Raw genomic sequence first — 16,960 nt, 5'->3', positions numbered from 1 at the left:
TGTTTAGCCAATGGATAGATGTTTCCAATTGATTTAGCAATCGATGTATGTCTATCTGACACAAATGATAAACCTTCTTCATCAGCTATAACCATCTTAAGTTGCATAAAAAACCACTCCCATGAACAATCATTCTCAGAATCAGCAATTCCAAATGCGATCAAATACAAATTGGAGTTACCATCTACAGCTGTAGCAACTAGGAGAACCCCTTTGTATTTATTCTTCAAAAATGTACCATCAACTACTATCACTTTCCGCATTGACTTGTAGAACCCTCTTGTTGATTGACCAAAAGAAATAAATAGATATTTAAATCTTCCATCAAAGTCAATTTCATAATTCGTGAACGTACCAGGATTCGCTTCTTGTAGCATGTGCAAGTATTTTGGAATCTTAGCATAACTTTTCTCAGGAATTCCTCTAACTTCGTTAACTGCATACTCCCGAGACTCCCAAGCTTGGTGATATGTTAGCTCGCAGCCGTACCTTGAACGAATAATATTAACTATATCATTCGGTTTAGGACCTTCCTTCACGCCCTCATAGCTTTGCTTAATGAGATGTCCAATTGTTCTTGCAGATGGAGTCCTACAAAATGAGTTTTTTTTTGAAGGGGCACATGTATGGTTACCCACAAACTTGTTGATTTTGAAATATGTAGACGCTTGTAAACACTCAGCCCGGAGACGCCAATTACAAGCACTATCAATGCAGCGTATACACCACCATCTCTTATCAGATTTTGTAATCCTATAGTCGCAGTTATATTTCATTGCATACATTTCCATAGTAGCCTGTAAAGCTTCCTTACTGCTGAAATATTCACCATTTTTTACCATTGAATCTTCCAACTTTAAACCAGCAGCATCACCAAGATTAGCATCAGTAGGCTTTTCTAATACATCATTAGTCGGCTTAGGTGAATTCCTTGAAATAATACCTACTGATTTTCCCACATCAACTTCCACATTACAACCATCGCTACTATCAACTGGCAACTTATTCAGATCGAACTGGACTTTACTCCTATCGCCATCAACTACTCTTTTGAATGTAACACACAACCGAATCATGTTTATCTTTTTCAGATATGCAAGAAAATTATTCATACCTCTATTATTTGTCAATACAACAGGAGGACAATCAACTTTAACCTCTGTGGGTAGATAACTGAATTCCACATCAAACATATTTTGCTCTATTTCATAGTCTTCTGAAACCATCACCTTCAACTCTTCAAGAGATGTAGTGGGTTGCAAAGTCAGTAATCTAGCACGTTTTTCTTCATCATCAATAAATCTCCACTCCTTCTTGGCATCCAGTGTCCATACACCACAAGTAACATAGATTTGCATCATAAACAGGTAAGTGAAAGCTTTTGTGGAAGGTGGAAGAGATGGTGACCGATAACGTTAAGGTATAATGTCGATTTTTCTTAATTTGTTTAGCTTCTAAATAATTTAGAATATGTATTCTAAAATGTATTAGAACAAATCTAAACAATAATTACGAAATCTTAACCATAAATTAAGAATATTTAAAAAATATTTAAAAAATAGTCACTTTCCTTATTTAATTTATTTTCTTTCTATTTTAAGGGTATTCTAAGGTTTACAGATTACAAATTCTAAAATTTCTATGATATATCTTCTACTTCTTTTAGTATATAGGGTAAAACGTAGAAAACGAATTCTGAATTGAAGTAGAATGAAGAAAAACGTAGAATTCATATTCTTAATTTTGTAGAACATACAAAATTCAGAATCTGAAATTTTTAGAACAAATTTTCCGTCTAAACTTCGTAGAACATGTACAAACTGTAGAATGAACAATCTAAATGTTTCAGAAAGAGAAAAAATCGTAGAAAGTCTATTCTAAACAATTTAGACCAGAAATCAGCAAATTACAAACTGATTTTTGACATCCAAAACATTTTTTTTTCAAATTTTTTTTACACAGTTGTATGCTAACATAGGTTTTCTGTTTGTTTATTGGTTCAAACTCCTAAAAACCTACTATTTCTATTAGTAGGGGCATTTTCGTCACAATTGACAATTTTAAAAAAAAAAGTGTAGATGGCCAAATTTTTAGAAAAAAATCCTTTATTTATAATTTTCCCTTAAAACTTTAATGGGTATAGTTGTTTTTGGAAAAATCGGAATGTATAGATGTTGTTAAGATATTATGACAATAAATGTAACAAATGTTGGTCAATTTAAGAAAGTTTAGTATTTGAGTTTCTCTGCAATGTTATTTATGGAATTGTTTTAGGGGTTAATGTTGTAAAAAAAATATTAAATAATTAAAACTTAAAGGGCATAAACCAAAATGTACTTCAAAAATGTTAATATAGATGTCTATAAATACATCCATGTGCGTTGAAATAAAACATAGAAGATTATACATAAATAGGGGTGTCAAATTGGATCCAAAATTATGGATCAACTCAAACCAAACCAATCCAATAATTTGAGTTTTAATGGATTAATGGATCATGTCGAGAACGTTATTGTTTATTTGAATTAGAGTCTATTTTTTAAAATGTTTATGATCAAATATCTAATCAGGGCCAGAGACAATGAAACAAATGAATTTACCAGCCAAAGCTAAAAGAACTTGGATACTACCCTACACCTAACTTCTCTTGCACCATTTTAACAAATGTCCTATGCAAAGATGTACCTGATATAGTTTGAAGTTATAGGAGGAGTTTTTCTGGCAGTTTCACGTTTTCGTATGGACAAATGTGTTGTTTGGTACTGAAACCTGTTTAACATTAAAAGTTACATATACTCGCAATTTGTGGTTATACTAAAAGAGTCGTTTAACTATTATATAAGGTGTCAATATTTCATTTTCCAGTGGGCATGGGATTTTGATACGTTTCTGGAATGTAATAATATCCCGTATAGAAAAACAATCAACGTGAGTAAAATACTTTTCTTAAGGACATGTGTTAAGCTCAAACCCAAATTTTTTGTTCCTTATATCTTAACCTGAATACAGAGACCGAATCCCTTACAAAGACTTATCTTACTTCTTGGGGTAGTTTTGAGATGACTCTTGTAGTATGTATGAGTTGGTTTCGGAAACTAGCTCTTCCTCGTCTTGTCGGATTACAGCTGAATCCTCGGAAGTTGTATTCAGACGCATCAGACGAATAAATAACGATCAATCTGAAACCGGTATGACAAATTGTTGGGATACAAACAATGTCCCACATCTGAAAATTATAAAATAAGTTCATAATATATAAGTCAAGACCAACTCCAATTAGTATGAGGCTTTTTGGGAAGGAGCAACCTCCCCTCAAACTGTGTACCATGATACTTTGGCCTTCTCTTCAGCGAAACCCCAAGTACCTAGGTTCCGGTACCCCTTTTTATTCCTGAAGCATTCTTGAGGCACCCCTTAATCATGTCATCTTTTTGAGAGATCCTCCCACATTGAACACAGAACCCACACCCACTCCCCTAGGTCCACTTTTCGACCTAGGCTCTGATACCAATTGTTGGGTTTTCCAAGCCCAAGTCAACTCCCATATTAGTATGATATTGTCCGTTTTGGGCCCAAGTGGTCCATCCCTCACGGATTTCTTATTGAGCTCCTTCCCAAAAGGCCTCATACTAATTGGAGTTGGTCTTGGCTTATATATTAGAAACTTATTTTCTAATCTTCAGATGTGGGACATTGTTTGTATCCCAACACAAATCCAGGTTGGCAGGAGCTTCGACGGACTCGGTGGAGGAGATTCAGAGATACCGTGTGGTGGGTATGTTGTCGTCCGGCGTGGAAGCGAGGATCGTGGATCCGGATACAAGTCGAGTCTTGGGTGAGAACCAAACAGGCGAGCTTTGGCTCAAAAGTCCCGTCATTGCAAAAGGTACCGTGACTAAAAGTAATTCATATCAGAGGTTATAAAAATTGACGATGATGGATTTCTTTTTATAGTGGATCGATTGAAAGAGCTAATCAAATACAAAGCTTACCAGGTTACAAAAGAAATAGCTATCGATGAGTTTTTACCAAAATGGTGATTGTACTATGTCTAATTTTTTTTGTGATTATTCATTACATAGGTCCCTCCAGCTGAATTAGAAGCTTTGCTGCTAACTCATCCTGAGATCAAAGATGTTGCAGTAATCCCGTAAGTCACAACAACGTACACTCATCGTTTGGTGTGCCAGAAACCGTCATGAGTTATTAATGTTTTTGGCGATGTACAGGTTTTCCGGACGAAGAAGTTGGGCAATTTCCGATGGCGTGCGTTGTAAGGAAAACTGGAAGCTTCTTAACAGAGAAGTCCATAATGGAGTTTGTAGCGAAACAAGTACGACCTTACAAGAAGATACGAAAGGTGGAGTTCATGTCTTATATTCCAAAGAATCCTTCAGGCAAGATTCTACGTAAGGATCTCATGAAGCTCGTGATCACTTCCACCAACTCCAAGCTTTAAAATTGTTACAAGGATTTAAATAAAGAATCCAATCTTAATTAGTGTAATAAATTATTGGGTAATTACTGTCACCTTCGTGAAAATATCAATACTATAAAAAAACAATTTTCATAATCTATATACACAGTATATATAGCAAGTGGGCAAGTGGATACGAAAAGTTGCTTTTGTATCTTCCATACTAGGTGAGAGCGTATGTGTATTATTATTGTTTTTACTGTAGTAAGTATGTTGTTACACTTGTCGAAAAGCATAACTTCAGCTGAATGGCTAGACTGGTATCTCCAATCCATTTCTTTATTTTTTACTCTATTTTTTAGATGGTTTTACTCCAATCTATTTCTCTATATTTGACTCTAAAAAAGAATATTTTTAGAATATTCTTTTTATATCTTATTATTAATTTATATAATAATCTTTTATTTATTAAAATTACAAATTTGACCCAATTATTTTATTTTTAGCAAAAAAGAAAAAAATTAGCATGTTATTTATATTTAAAATTTATTATTGAACAACATTACATTACACAACATTCATCAATTATTAGTATTTGTTGTATTAAGTTTTTTTTAATCTTCAGTTTAAGTCATATTATGTGTTCTAAATTTTATTGGTAGTAATGTTATTTTGTACTTTTGTTTGTATTGTCTATTTTCTATGTTATATATATTAATTGTTGAATTTTAAAATTATTATTTATAAGTTTAAGTAGAAAATAATAATATTTAACTGTATTTAGATATAAAATATAAATCTATATAAATTTAAAAGACTAATTTGCAAATAAAAAAGCTCAACTCGAAAATTGAGAAATGAATTAAAAGTCTCCAAATATAGAGACAAATATAGAGATAAATGGAGAAATGAATTAAAAGTCTCCAAATATAGAGATCTCCATTTTGGAGATGGAAATGGAGTGGGATTGGAGAAAGTTTTTCTCCAGAATAGAGTTTGGAGGTAGAAATGGAGATGGGTTAGAGTTGGTCTTATAGTTTACCGATTAGTAGATAAATAATATAACGTAGAATCAGAAGCATTCAACTCAACAGTTTCTTGCACTTTCGCTACAATGTTTTTGTTATCATTAAGAAAACTGACACATAAAAGACTTTGCTTTTGCATTGTAAAAAAGTTTATTTTTTCTTGAATATAATTTAACATTATATTCAAAAAAAAAAAAACAGACACATCTCAACGTTATCAGATATTTAAACTTGTCTTTGGTTGCTTCCTCACCATGGTAGAGAAGACGTGAGAGACTCCCTCTCTGGAAGGAAATACACATACATACATTGCTGTTGAAAGGACAAAGATATATTAACCGTAGCTGGTGTTGGTGAGAGAGATTCAACTGGAATAGACTTCTCTGAAAATTTCTTTAAAACAAAAAATCTATGAAGTCCATTAATTTTGCCACTGATACCGATATTTTTTTTTTTTTGCAAAATCATCAATTAATTGCAATAACACTCTACATAGTAAAGAGTTTAACTAGCTATGAGTATGTATATTATAGGTGTCAATAACTCATTTACTAAATCGGCATGGGGATTAATTTGATACATTTCCTGTAGAAAAACAATCTAAGTCATCTCATATATTCTCTCTCTTTTTTTTTCTTTCTTTTTTTCTTACATTAAGCGCAGAGATTTCCCACTCATCACGATCGATTCTCATTGTTTTGTGTCGGCCAACGTCATAATCTTTATATTTATATCATACCAAAATCTTGAATCACGCTCAACTCCTCCTGCATGTGACAAAATATATATTCATAAAAGTTTACTAAGTCATTCGTCATATCATAGTAATCGCTATATATATATATATAGATCTGGTTGGTTAATGCATGGAAAAATATATAAAACGCTACTCTGCTTCACTAGTTTAGGTATCTCTCTTTACAAGTAGCTAGTTTTTAACTACATAAAGCCACTATCGAAACTGCGCTTGTATAGTTCACAACTTCACAGCCTACGTACGCTTTGACAAAATGGCATATCCTCAAAGATCTCTCAGTGTTGATCAAAGAAGTGGTTTCTGCAAATCAAACTCTACATTCTATAGTAAACGCAACCCATTGAGTCTCCCACCAAATCCTTCCCTCGACGTCACAACTTTCATCTCCTCTCAAACGCACGGCGGCACCACCGCCTTCATCGACGCCGCCACGGGACATCGTTTAAGCTTCACTGATCTCTGGAAAGCCGTGGATCGCGTCGCCGACTGTCTTTATCATGAAGTCGGGATACGAAGAGGTGACGTTGTCCTCATCCTCTCTCCAAACTCGATCTACATTCCCGTCGTCTGCCTCTCCGTCATGTCTCTAGGCGCCGTCGTCACCACCGCCAACACTCTCAACACCGCCGGTGAAATCTCTAAACAGATCGCCGACTGCAACCCAACTCTGGCGTTCACCACGCGCCAGCTGGCTCTCAAACTCGCCGCCGCTATCTCCGTTGTACTCACCGAGGACGAAGACGGAGAGGAACCAGCTCGCGGATCAAGAGTCGTTGGGATATTAAGCGAGATGATGAAGAAAGAACCGAGCGGTAAACGAGTCAGAGACCGAGTCAACAAGGACGACACGGCGATGATCCTTTACTCGTCGGGGACCACAGGACCGAGCAAAGGAGTGATCTCGTCTCACGGTAACTTAACCGCTCACGTGGCGAGACACCTCTCGGATAAATCGAAACGAGACGAGATATTCCTATGCACCGTTCCAATGACCCACACTTTTGGATTACTAGGCTACGTCATGAGGACCGTAGCTTTGGGGATGACGGTGGTGGTTCTTCGGAGATTCGAGCTTCACGATATGCTAGATGCAGTGGACAAGTACAAAGCCACGACTCTAGTAATGGCGCCGCCGGTTTTAGTAGCTATGATAAACGGTGCAGATATGATCAAGGTGAAGTACGATCTGACCTCACTGAGGACGGTGAGGTGTGGTGGAGCGCCGTTGAGCAAGGAGGTTACGGTAGGGTTTTTAGAGAAATATCCATCGGTTGATATACACCAGGGGTATGCGTTGACGGAATCGAACGGGGGAGGGGCTTACACGGGTTTTTTAGAGGAGAGTACTCGGAGATACGGCACGGCCGGGACGTTGACATCTGATGTGGAAGCGAGGATCGTGGATCCTAATACGGGTAGGGTCATGGGAGTTAATCAAACGGGTGAGCTCTGGCTCAAGGGCCCTTCAATTTCTAAAGGTAAAACAGCACGTTATGCGTTAGTATAATATTTTTGGATTTAAAAATGAGTAATTGAGGTTTCAGGTTTGCATACCTCGTACATCGTAACATGATTAATATTCGTGACGTGGACACCTGAAAATGTTAGGTAGCAAAAGACTTATTACTACTATAATAATGGAATAATTAATATGGTGTTCTGTTCTGTATGCTATATAGAAATTTTGTAGCTTTGAAAAGGTTAGTTATGAGAGAATTGAATAAATGACATGGCAGTGACGTCTATATTTTCTATTTTCATCTGTTTTTTAAAAGGTTATTTTAAAAACCAAGAAGGTACAAATGAAACTATTAATGTAGAAGGATGGCTAAAAACTGGAGATCTCTGCTATATTGATGACGATGGTTTTCTTTTTGTTGTGGATCGACTGGAGGAACTGATCAAATACAAAGGCTATCAGGTTTAAAAGAATCTATCATTATTACGTATCAATGGTATACAATTTTAATATAAAAAGCTAACGTTTGTTTAACATAAATGATAATTACACAGGTGCCTCCAGCTGAACTAGAAGCTCTTTTGATCACTCATCCAGACATTCTCGATGCCGCCGTCATCCCGTACGTAACCTTTTATTTTCTCAATTTCAACCGTAATAATTTTTGCCTTTGAAACATCAATGCAACATGTCTTTTGTGTATCGCAAAAGGTTTCCGGACAAAGAAGCGGGACAATATCCGATGGCTTACGTGGTGCGAATGTCCGAGAGCAAACTATCCGAGAAACAAATTATTGACTTCATCTCTAAACAGGTGCTTCTATAATCACAAAACAATACCATTCTCTTTTCTATCTTTTTTTTATTTTCGATTGTTTAACTTACACTATATTGGGTGGTAAATAATTTGATGATCAGGTGGCGCCATATAAAAAGTTAAGAAAGGTTGCATTTATTAACTCCATACCAAAGACCGTATCCGGCAAAACACTTTGCAAAGACCTAATCAAACTGGCAACTTCAAAACTTTGAAAGCTATTTGCTACATCCTAGTTTCATTGATGGTATTGTATTTTTTCAAGTGTAATATAATATACATAAACATATGTTGTATATTGAATCATTTGAAAGGATACTCATATAAAACAAACTCTTGAGACAATTTGCTAATTGGTGTTTCCTTTTGATGGTTTAGTTTTTGATTATTCGGATATAGGAATCTATGATCTATCTATTTGATCGAGTTTCAAATTCAGGTGTTTTGCTTAGACATCTCAACTACGATCTAATACCAAACAAGATTATTGAGTCGGATTTCACCATTCTGTTCGAAGTTACGCTGCTGCAGCCACCAACCCTTTCGTAAACCTCTTTTTCTTAGATTCATAATTATACATCTTACAACATATTTATACTTAGGTTAACTTTTAACCTATAGTTTTTAGCAACACTAAATCCAACACTTAATGGGCTTAACTAACACAGTGGTCCAATTACCTTTAACCCTTAAAACAACAAAAGTTTTTTTCTTCTCCATTTAGTCTCGTCGCTTCTTCTTCTTCCGAGCACTCTTCTGATTTCTTCTTCTCTTATAAATCTTGTTATTCTTTCTCTCTTTCAAGTTTGAGCATTAATCAAGGTTTGATTCCAACACTCCCTCTCAAACCCTTGATTAATCCCCAAAATCGAAATTGCCTTTTTGAATCTCATCTCTCCTTGATGCTTCTTGTTACTTTCTTCTCCAGGCATGGATTTCCCTTTTACAACGTCTACATAACTCAGTGGCAACATCTCCCTCATCGACTTATTCTCAGTGAGGTCTCCCTCTTTTTCTGTACCCTTTTCTTTCTCTACCTTGTTCTCGATCTCAATTTTCCTCTGCTTTTCCTCATTCCTTTGGTTCAGTTTCAATCTTTTCACATGCAGTTTTGTAACAGTCTGAGATATTTGTGCAACGTTTACCTCGGCAGTGACTTTTCTGGTGGGGTTTGGCATAACTCCAAGTTTTGATTAGCTCCTCAAATCATTTAGTTCCCAGAGGCTTTGTGAGGATGTCAGCGATTTGTCCTTCACCACTGCAGTATCTCAGGTTAATCACTCCTTCCCTTTCTGCTTCTCGTACAATGTGATAACGTATCTGAATGTGTTTGGTTCTCCAGTGTTGTACAAGATTTCTCCCGATTGTTATTGCCGATGTGTTGTCACAATATATCGGGACACCTTTGTCCGTGTCAACCTTCATTTCTCCTAGCAAACGCTTTAACCACACTGCATGATTTGTGGCTGAGCTCAAGGCCATGTATTTTGCTTCCGCCGTGGACTGGCCAATTATGTCCTGTTTCTGAGTTTGCCAGGTGAACATTCCACTTCCTAGTGTAAAACACATACCTGTGGTGCTACGCATATCTTCTTTGCAGCCTGCCCAGTCAGAGTCAGAGAATCCTATTAGCTCTGTTTGATTTGTTTTTTGAAAATTCAAGCCATAGTCAATTGTTCCTTGAATGTATCTCAATACTCGCTTTGCATCTTGCAAGTTTTGTTCCTTAGGTTGCGCTAGACTCTTGGATAGGTAGGATGCAACAAAGGCTAGATCAGGTCGGGTTGCAGCAAGGTATAACAGCCCTCCTACCATACTTCGGTATAGTCTAGGATTGGTAAGTTCTGCTCCATCATCTTGTCTCTTCTCATTTGGCATGAGTGGGGTGTTGACACTCTTGCAGTTTTCCATTCCAAATTTCTCTAACAACTGCTGAGCATATTTTCTTTGACTTAGAAATACTCCTCCTTCTGTGTAAGTAATTTCAAAGCCAAGAAAATACTTGAGCTTTCCCAGATCTGTCATTTCAAATGTTTTACTTAGGTTGTCTTTGAACTTCTTAATCATACCTTCATTGCTTCCTGTGATAATTAGATCATCCACATACAAGCTTATCACCATGATTTCACCGTCACATTCTTGTGTGTAGATTGCTGCATCACAATCACTCCTCTTGCACCCTTATGACATGAAGTAGGAGTCAATCTTACTGTACCAAGCTCTCGGTGCTTGTTTTAGTCCATACAAGGCCTTCTTTAGCTTGTAGACCATGTTCTCTGAACCCTCTATCTCAAACCCTGGTGGTTGTTCAACATAAACCTCTTATGTGATTTCTCCATTTAAGAATGCTGATTTGACATCTATTTGGTGCAGGTTCCACTTATTTTGGGAGGCTAAGGCTATTAGAGTTCTGATTGTGTCGTGTCTGGATATTGGGGCGAACGTTTCACCATAATCTTCTCCATATGTTTGAGTAAATCCCCTAGCCACCAGTCTTGCCTTCAGCTTTTGAATCTGACCATATTCATTTGTTTTCACCTTATATAACCATTTGACAGAGATTACTTTCTTATCTTCAGGTTTCCTTACCAGCTCCCAAGTCTCATTCTTGTTTATGATGTAAATTTCATCACCCATTGATATTCTCCATTCCTTGCTGTTTATAGCATCTTCAAATGTTGAAGGCTCCACCCAGGTAAGGTAGCATGCTTCTACAACATGATTTGCATCTTCCCCTTGTTCTTCTGTTTCATGATTTGCATCACTCGAGAAGAGCTCCCAAACTCAGTTTCTCCTCCACTTAACTGAAAAGGTATGGGACTTATACCTTGTCTTTCATCTCTGATATTTGTTCTAGTTTCTGGACTAGTTTCATTTCTCCATTGTATTTCTACATTTGTTCTCTGAGATAGGCTTTTCCTACTAGGGGAGTTCTCAGTTCTCTCTTTTGCTTCTTCTTGAGTTTCCTAGTTCCAACTCTTGTTTTCTTCGAACACCACATCTCTTGAAACTTCTATCATCTTGGTACTTAGGACATACATTCTGTAGCCCTTGCTTATGGTGCTATATCCCATAAATATAGCCTTCTCTGACCTGTCATCGAGTTTTCTTCTTCTAGGTGCAGGTATCCACACATGACAAACACAACCAAAAACCTTAAGGTGACCAACAGAGGGTTTGTGGCCACTCCAGACCTCAAGTGGCGTTTTGTTGTTTAGAACCTTGGTGGGGAGTCTATTCTGGAGGTAAGTTGCGGTAAATATAGCTTCAGCCCAAAAATCATCTGGCATCCCTTTGTCTTTTAACATGCTTCTTGCCATGTCCAACAGGGTCCGGTTTCTACGTTCAGCAACTCCATTCTGTTGTGGAGAGTAAGCCACAGTAAACTGCCTCTCTATTCCATTTTCTTCTAAGAATCTTGAAAATTGCTCTGACTTGAATTCACCTCCTCTATCTGACCTGAGTTTCTTTATTCTTTTGCCAGTTTGTGTTTCCACAAGATTCTTAAACTTCTTGAACGTTGCGAAAGCATCAGATTTCAACCTCAAAAAATACACCCACAACATATGTGAGAAATCATCTGTAAATGTAAGTATATACACACTTCCATTACAAGATGGAGTTTGCATAGGCCCACATATGTCTGTGTGAATTAAGTCTAAGACGTCTTCACTTTTTGTTTCTAAGATCCTGGGATATTCTTCTCTGCATTGTTTTCCTTTAACACATGCTTCACAAACCTCTTGAATGACCTTGAAATTTGGTAAACCTTTGACCATTTGATGTGTTTGCAGGTTGTGTAGATTGTGAAAGCCAGAGTGTCCGAGTCTTTTATGCCATAGCTCAGACAGATTCTCTTCTTTAGCCATCCTTACACTCTCTTCTGCTAACTGCATACTCAACAGGTAAGCATTTCTTACCCTCTCTACTTCTGCAATCTTCTCCCCTCCTTGATTGTGGATTATGCATTTGTTTTCTACAAACAGAACCTTATAACCATTTCTTGTCATTTGTGGAACACTTAGAAGATTCTTATCTATATCTGGGACAAGAAAGACATCCTTGATAACTCTTACTCCCTTCTTGGTCATCACTTCTATATTTCCCTTCCCTGTAGTCATTGTTCTCTCTCCATTTCCAATTCTGATAGACATCCTTGTCTATTGTACTAAACAATCTCTCTTCCTTGGTCATGTGGTTGGTGGCACCACTGTCTATTAACCAAATTTCATCACTGTTTGTATGTTCTACTAAAAGTGCTGCACTAAATAAATCGGTCTCCTCTTCTAAATATTGTTGTGTTTGTCTTTTCTGACATTCTCTCTTAATGTGACCAGGTTCCCCACAAGCAAAACAACCTCTCCTTGGTCTGAATTGCTTACTAAAGAACTGGGATTCATAGTTTTGTAGAAGGTAACACTCACCTTCACTGTGGTTGCTCTTCTTACAAATTTTGCACTGTTTTCTCATGTTATTCATTTCCATTGACATTTGCTCCATGAAACTTGTTGGAGCTTTAGGTTGCATTCACCAGGATTGACCGAGCTCTGATACCATGTTCGAAGTTACGCTGCTGCAGCCACCAACCCTTTCGTAAACCTCTTTTTCTTAGATTCATAATTATACATCTTACAACATATTTATACTTAGGTTAACTTTTAACCTATAGTTTTTAGCAACACTAAATCCAACACTTAATGGGCTTAACTAACACAGTGGCCCAATTACCTTTAACCCTTCAAACAACAAAAGTTTTTTTCTTCTCCATTTAGTCTCGTCGCTTCTTCTTCTTCCGAGCACTCTTTTGATTTCTTCTTCTTCTCTTATAAATCTTGTTATTCTTTCTCTCTTTCAAGTTTGAGCATTAGTCAAGGTTTGATTCCAACACATTCACACGATCCGTCACGGCATTTGATTAATCATTAATCATCATACACTTGCCTAAATTGGAGTATAATATAAAATACTTTTAAACAATCATTAGTCATTATTACTCATTACCAATTGAAAATGAAATAAAACTAAAAAAAATACAAAGTAGTTTCGTTTTAGAAATTAATTTAGTCGAAATTGAATTTATATATCCGCTACAAAGCACTAATTTTGATTAAGGCCCAAAGCTTTTAATGGGTCAAAGACTGAGACTAAAGTGGGCTTTTGCTTTTACCCAAAATATAAAAAGAAGAATTCCCACGTCATTGAAACTTTGAAACCAGAAGACGACAAAGTTACCTACCACCAGTCTCTAACGACCAAATCACCGAGGGGATTTCGATACAACCAAGGTCCCCTCCCCTTGACATGGCGGCTAGGCACGGCGGCGAAATCGGATCCAGAACTCTTACGCTAGATCGGAAAAGCGGGTTCTGCGACTCCACATCGACTTTCTACAGCAAACGTGAGCCAATGGCTTTCCCGCCAAACCAATTTCTCGACGTCACGACTTTCACTTCATCGCAGCCTCATGGCGGTAAAACCGTATTCGTCGACGCCGTCACCGGTCGTCGCCTTAGCTTCTCCGAGCTCTGGCTCGGCGTCGAAAGAGTCGCGGCTTGTCTCTACGCATTAGGTGTACGCAAGGGAGATGTCGTCATTATACTCTCTCCCAACTCAATCCACTTCCCAATCGTCTCACTCTCCGTTATGTCACTCGGCGCAATCATCACCACAGCTAATCCGATCAACACTTCCGGCGAAATCTCCAAACAGATCGATAACTCGAGCCCTGTTCTCGCCATCACCACTTGTCAGCTCGTCTCCAAACTCGCCGCCGCGTCTAATTCGAACCTCCCGGTGGTTCTCATGGACGCAGACCACGTTCCTTGCGACGAGGGCGTCAAAATAGTTGGGAGGATAGAGACGATGATCGAAACGGAACCGAGTGAGCCACGAGTGAAGCAACGAGTCGATCAGGACGACACGGCGGCTCTGTTATACTCATCAGGTACGACGGGGACGAGCAAAAGAGTAATGCTGACTCACCGTAACTTAATCGCATTGGTACAAGCGTACCGGACCCGGTTCGATTTAGAGCAACGAACCGTCTGCACAATCCCGATGTGCCACGTATACGGATTCGGTAGTTTCGCGACGGGGCTAATCGCGTTAGGGTGGACGATCGTGGTTCTTCCCAGATTCGAGATGGCTCAGCTTCTCTCGGCGGTGGAGGTTCACCGATCGTCGTACCTTTCCCTTGTGCCGCCGATTCTGGTAGCTATGGTTAACGGAGCAAACGAGATCAATTCCAAGTATGATCTGAGCTCGTTGCACACCGTTGTGGCTGGAGGAGCTCCGTTGAGAAGAGAGATGATTGAGAAGTTCGTTGAGAATTACCCGGCGGTTAAGGTTTTACAAGGTTATGGTTTGACCGAGTCAACGGCCGTAGCTGCTTCTATGTATACTAAAGAGGAGACTATGAGGTATGGAGCTTCTGGTTTGCTGGCTCCTAATGTGGAAGCTAAGATTGTGGATCCTGATACGGGTCGGGTCTTGGGTGTGAATCAAACTGGTGAGATGTGGATTCGAAGTCCCACTGTGATGAAAGGTGTCGACTCTTTGATCTTTTTGCAAAAAGGTGTTTTTGTTTTTGTTTTTGGTGTTGTATGAAACTTCTTGAGTCGTGTAAAGGTTATTTCAAGAACGAAGAAGCTACTGCTGCTACTATTGATTCAGAAGGATGGTTGAAAACAGGAGATTTGTGTTACATTGATAGTGAAGGGTTTGTATTTGTTGTTGATAGATTAAAGGAGCTCATCAAATGCAATGGTTATCAGGTAAAGAATAGTAAAGTTGGTGGTTTTGGTTTATTGGTTAAATGTTTATTATTAGGTTGCTCCAGCTGAACTAGAGGCACTGTTGCTTGCTCATCCAGAGATTGCTGATGCTGCAGTAGTACCGTAAGTCCTGGTTTTAACATAAGCCATCATCACGTTCTTTTTTTTAATGATTCTGTATTTGCTCAACTTTTCTTTCTTGTGGTTTTTTGAAGCATCCCTGACATGAAAGCTGGGCAATATCCAATGGCATATATAGTAAGAAAAGCTGGAAGTAACTTATCGGAAAGCGAAATCATGGGATTCGTCGCAAAGCAGGTTTTTTTCAACAATGCATATCATGCTTTGTCACTATATCTAATTCATGTTTCCTTAGATTCTAAGGGGAGTTTTTGTTTGGATTACATAGGTATCACCATACAAGAGGATTCGCAAAGTCACATATTTGGCTTCAATCCCCAAAAATCCCTCTGGCAAGATTTTAAGAAGAGAACTTATAAAGCTCAGAACCTCAAAACTCTAGCAGGAAGCTCTGTCACCATCCTTATCAAGTTAATTAACCCGTTTGTTTGGCTTAAATGTTAAATTACCTCTTCTACAGATATCTCTGTCAAAACTGAACAATGATATACAAACTGAAAGCTTATATAGAATCTCTTTTCTCTATATATATACAAAAACAGAAAAGACCTTTGTATGTAAAAGCGCTCTCCACAAAGCGTAAACTGTTAAAAAACTAGAGACTGGAGCTTGCTCAGATCATGCGCTGTGCAACGGAAGAGAGGGAAGAAATATGAAACCGATGAAGCTCCCTTGCAGGACGTGCTCATGGAGGACACATCATGATTCATCGTCTTCTTCTTCAAACCGTCATCACCACCATCATCATCATGGTCAGACAAACTCCTGTTTCTTAACAAAGTGAGGATGTGATCCATCAAACCTCCATCGCAAGGTACCTGTAAAGGGCCACAAATGGTGGAACCAAACTCTTCCTCTGCCATCTCCAACAAGACCTGAAAGATTGGATGTTTCAGATAATTCAACGGCAAAACGAACCTCCTGCCTTCCCTGGTGTACACTGCAAAGTGTCCTTTCTTGCATTTCCTCCACTTCTCCATCAAATCGGTGAGACTAAGCCTCGAGCAAGATCTTTTCTTCAGAGACATGTATGGAACTTTGATCTGTTACCAAAATATAATACCGTTGTGTATACTGTTAGTATGTTACTGTCTGAACTATACTTGCCTCTCTCTCCACATATATATATACTACAAAATGTGATTAGTGTTTGTGGTAGTTGTCATGCGGCCCAAAAAAGAGGATTGGGAATGTGTGGAAGGAGTAAGGTAGCCGTGTGATTTTTCACTGTTTGGGTTAAAAATTAGTTACCATGTGATTGTATTATGGTCCTGCATCTATTGTCAAAAAAATTATGGTCCTGTATCTCTAGCATGAACAATAATCTTTTGGCCCAAAAAAAAAAGGAGAGAAAAGATAAACATGCATACATGATAAGGTTAAGAAACGGTCGGTACCAGCTAATTATGAAAAACCTAAGTGTAAAATTTTAAAAGAAAACAAATGAATTTAAAGATCTTTACATAAAACTATATATGAATATACGAAAATATTTTTAAAATTTGATAGTTGCAATAAAAAAAAATCAAATATAAGTTATTAATATGAATAAACAAGAGAAATAAGGC

At 37.8% G+C, this 16,960-nt stretch overlaps 4 protein-coding genes across 5 annotated transcripts; 2 read left to right on the top strand and 2 right to left on the bottom strand.

The window, feature by feature from the left end:
- Nucleotides 6,407–8,693, top strand: LOC104740746 (4-coumarate--CoA ligase-like 4). Its single transcript, XM_010461430.2, has 5 exons — nucleotides 6,407–7,680; nucleotides 7,978–8,123; nucleotides 8,216–8,283; nucleotides 8,373–8,475; nucleotides 8,580–8,693. Exons 1-5 carry the CDS (start codon nucleotides 6,456–6,458, stop codon nucleotides 8,691–8,693), a joined length of 1,656 nt encoding a protein of 551 aa, XP_010459732.1. The 5' UTR covers nucleotides 6,407–6,455.
- On the bottom strand, nucleotides 9,685–10,599 carry LOC109128653 (uncharacterized mitochondrial protein AtMg00810-like). Its single transcript, XM_019235475.1, has one exon. The coding sequence runs from the start codon at nucleotides 10,597–10,599 to the stop codon at nucleotides 9,685–9,687; it is 915 nt and encodes a 304-aa protein (XP_019091020.1).
- LOC104740743 (4-coumarate--CoA ligase-like 2) lies at nucleotides 13,677–15,917 on the top strand. Of its 2 annotated transcripts, XM_010461427.2 has the most exons (5): nucleotides 13,678–15,022; nucleotides 15,106–15,251; nucleotides 15,307–15,374; nucleotides 15,467–15,569; nucleotides 15,661–15,917. In XM_010461427.2, the coding sequence occupies exons 1-5, from the start codon at nucleotides 13,780–13,782 to the stop codon at nucleotides 15,772–15,774; spliced, it is 1,674 nt and encodes a 557-aa protein (XP_010459729.1). In that variant the 5' UTR covers nucleotides 13,678–13,779; the 3' UTR covers nucleotides 15,775–15,917. The 2 variants fall into 2 exon arrangements, with proteins under 2 accessions (XP_019090904.1, XP_010459729.1); XM_019235359.1 differs by lacking the exon at nucleotides 15,661–15,917 and having other exon boundaries at nucleotides 13,677–15,022; nucleotides 15,350–15,374; nucleotides 15,467–15,559.
- Nucleotides 15,960–16,603, bottom strand: LOC104740745 (auxin-responsive protein SAUR62-like). The gene has a single exon (XM_010461429.2). It carries the CDS (start codon nucleotides 16,418–16,420, stop codon nucleotides 15,980–15,982), a length of 441 nt encoding a protein of 146 aa, XP_010459731.1. The 5' UTR covers nucleotides 16,421–16,603; the 3' UTR covers nucleotides 15,960–15,979.

The sequence above is a fragment of the Camelina sativa genome, chromosome 14 (assembly GCF_000633955.1).
Source record: "Camelina sativa cultivar DH55 chromosome 14, Cs, whole genome shotgun sequence".
Classification (NCBI taxonomy): domain Eukaryota; kingdom Viridiplantae; phylum Streptophyta; class Magnoliopsida; order Brassicales; family Brassicaceae; genus Camelina; species Camelina sativa.
This window is presented reverse-complemented; position numbering and strand designations above follow the sequence as displayed.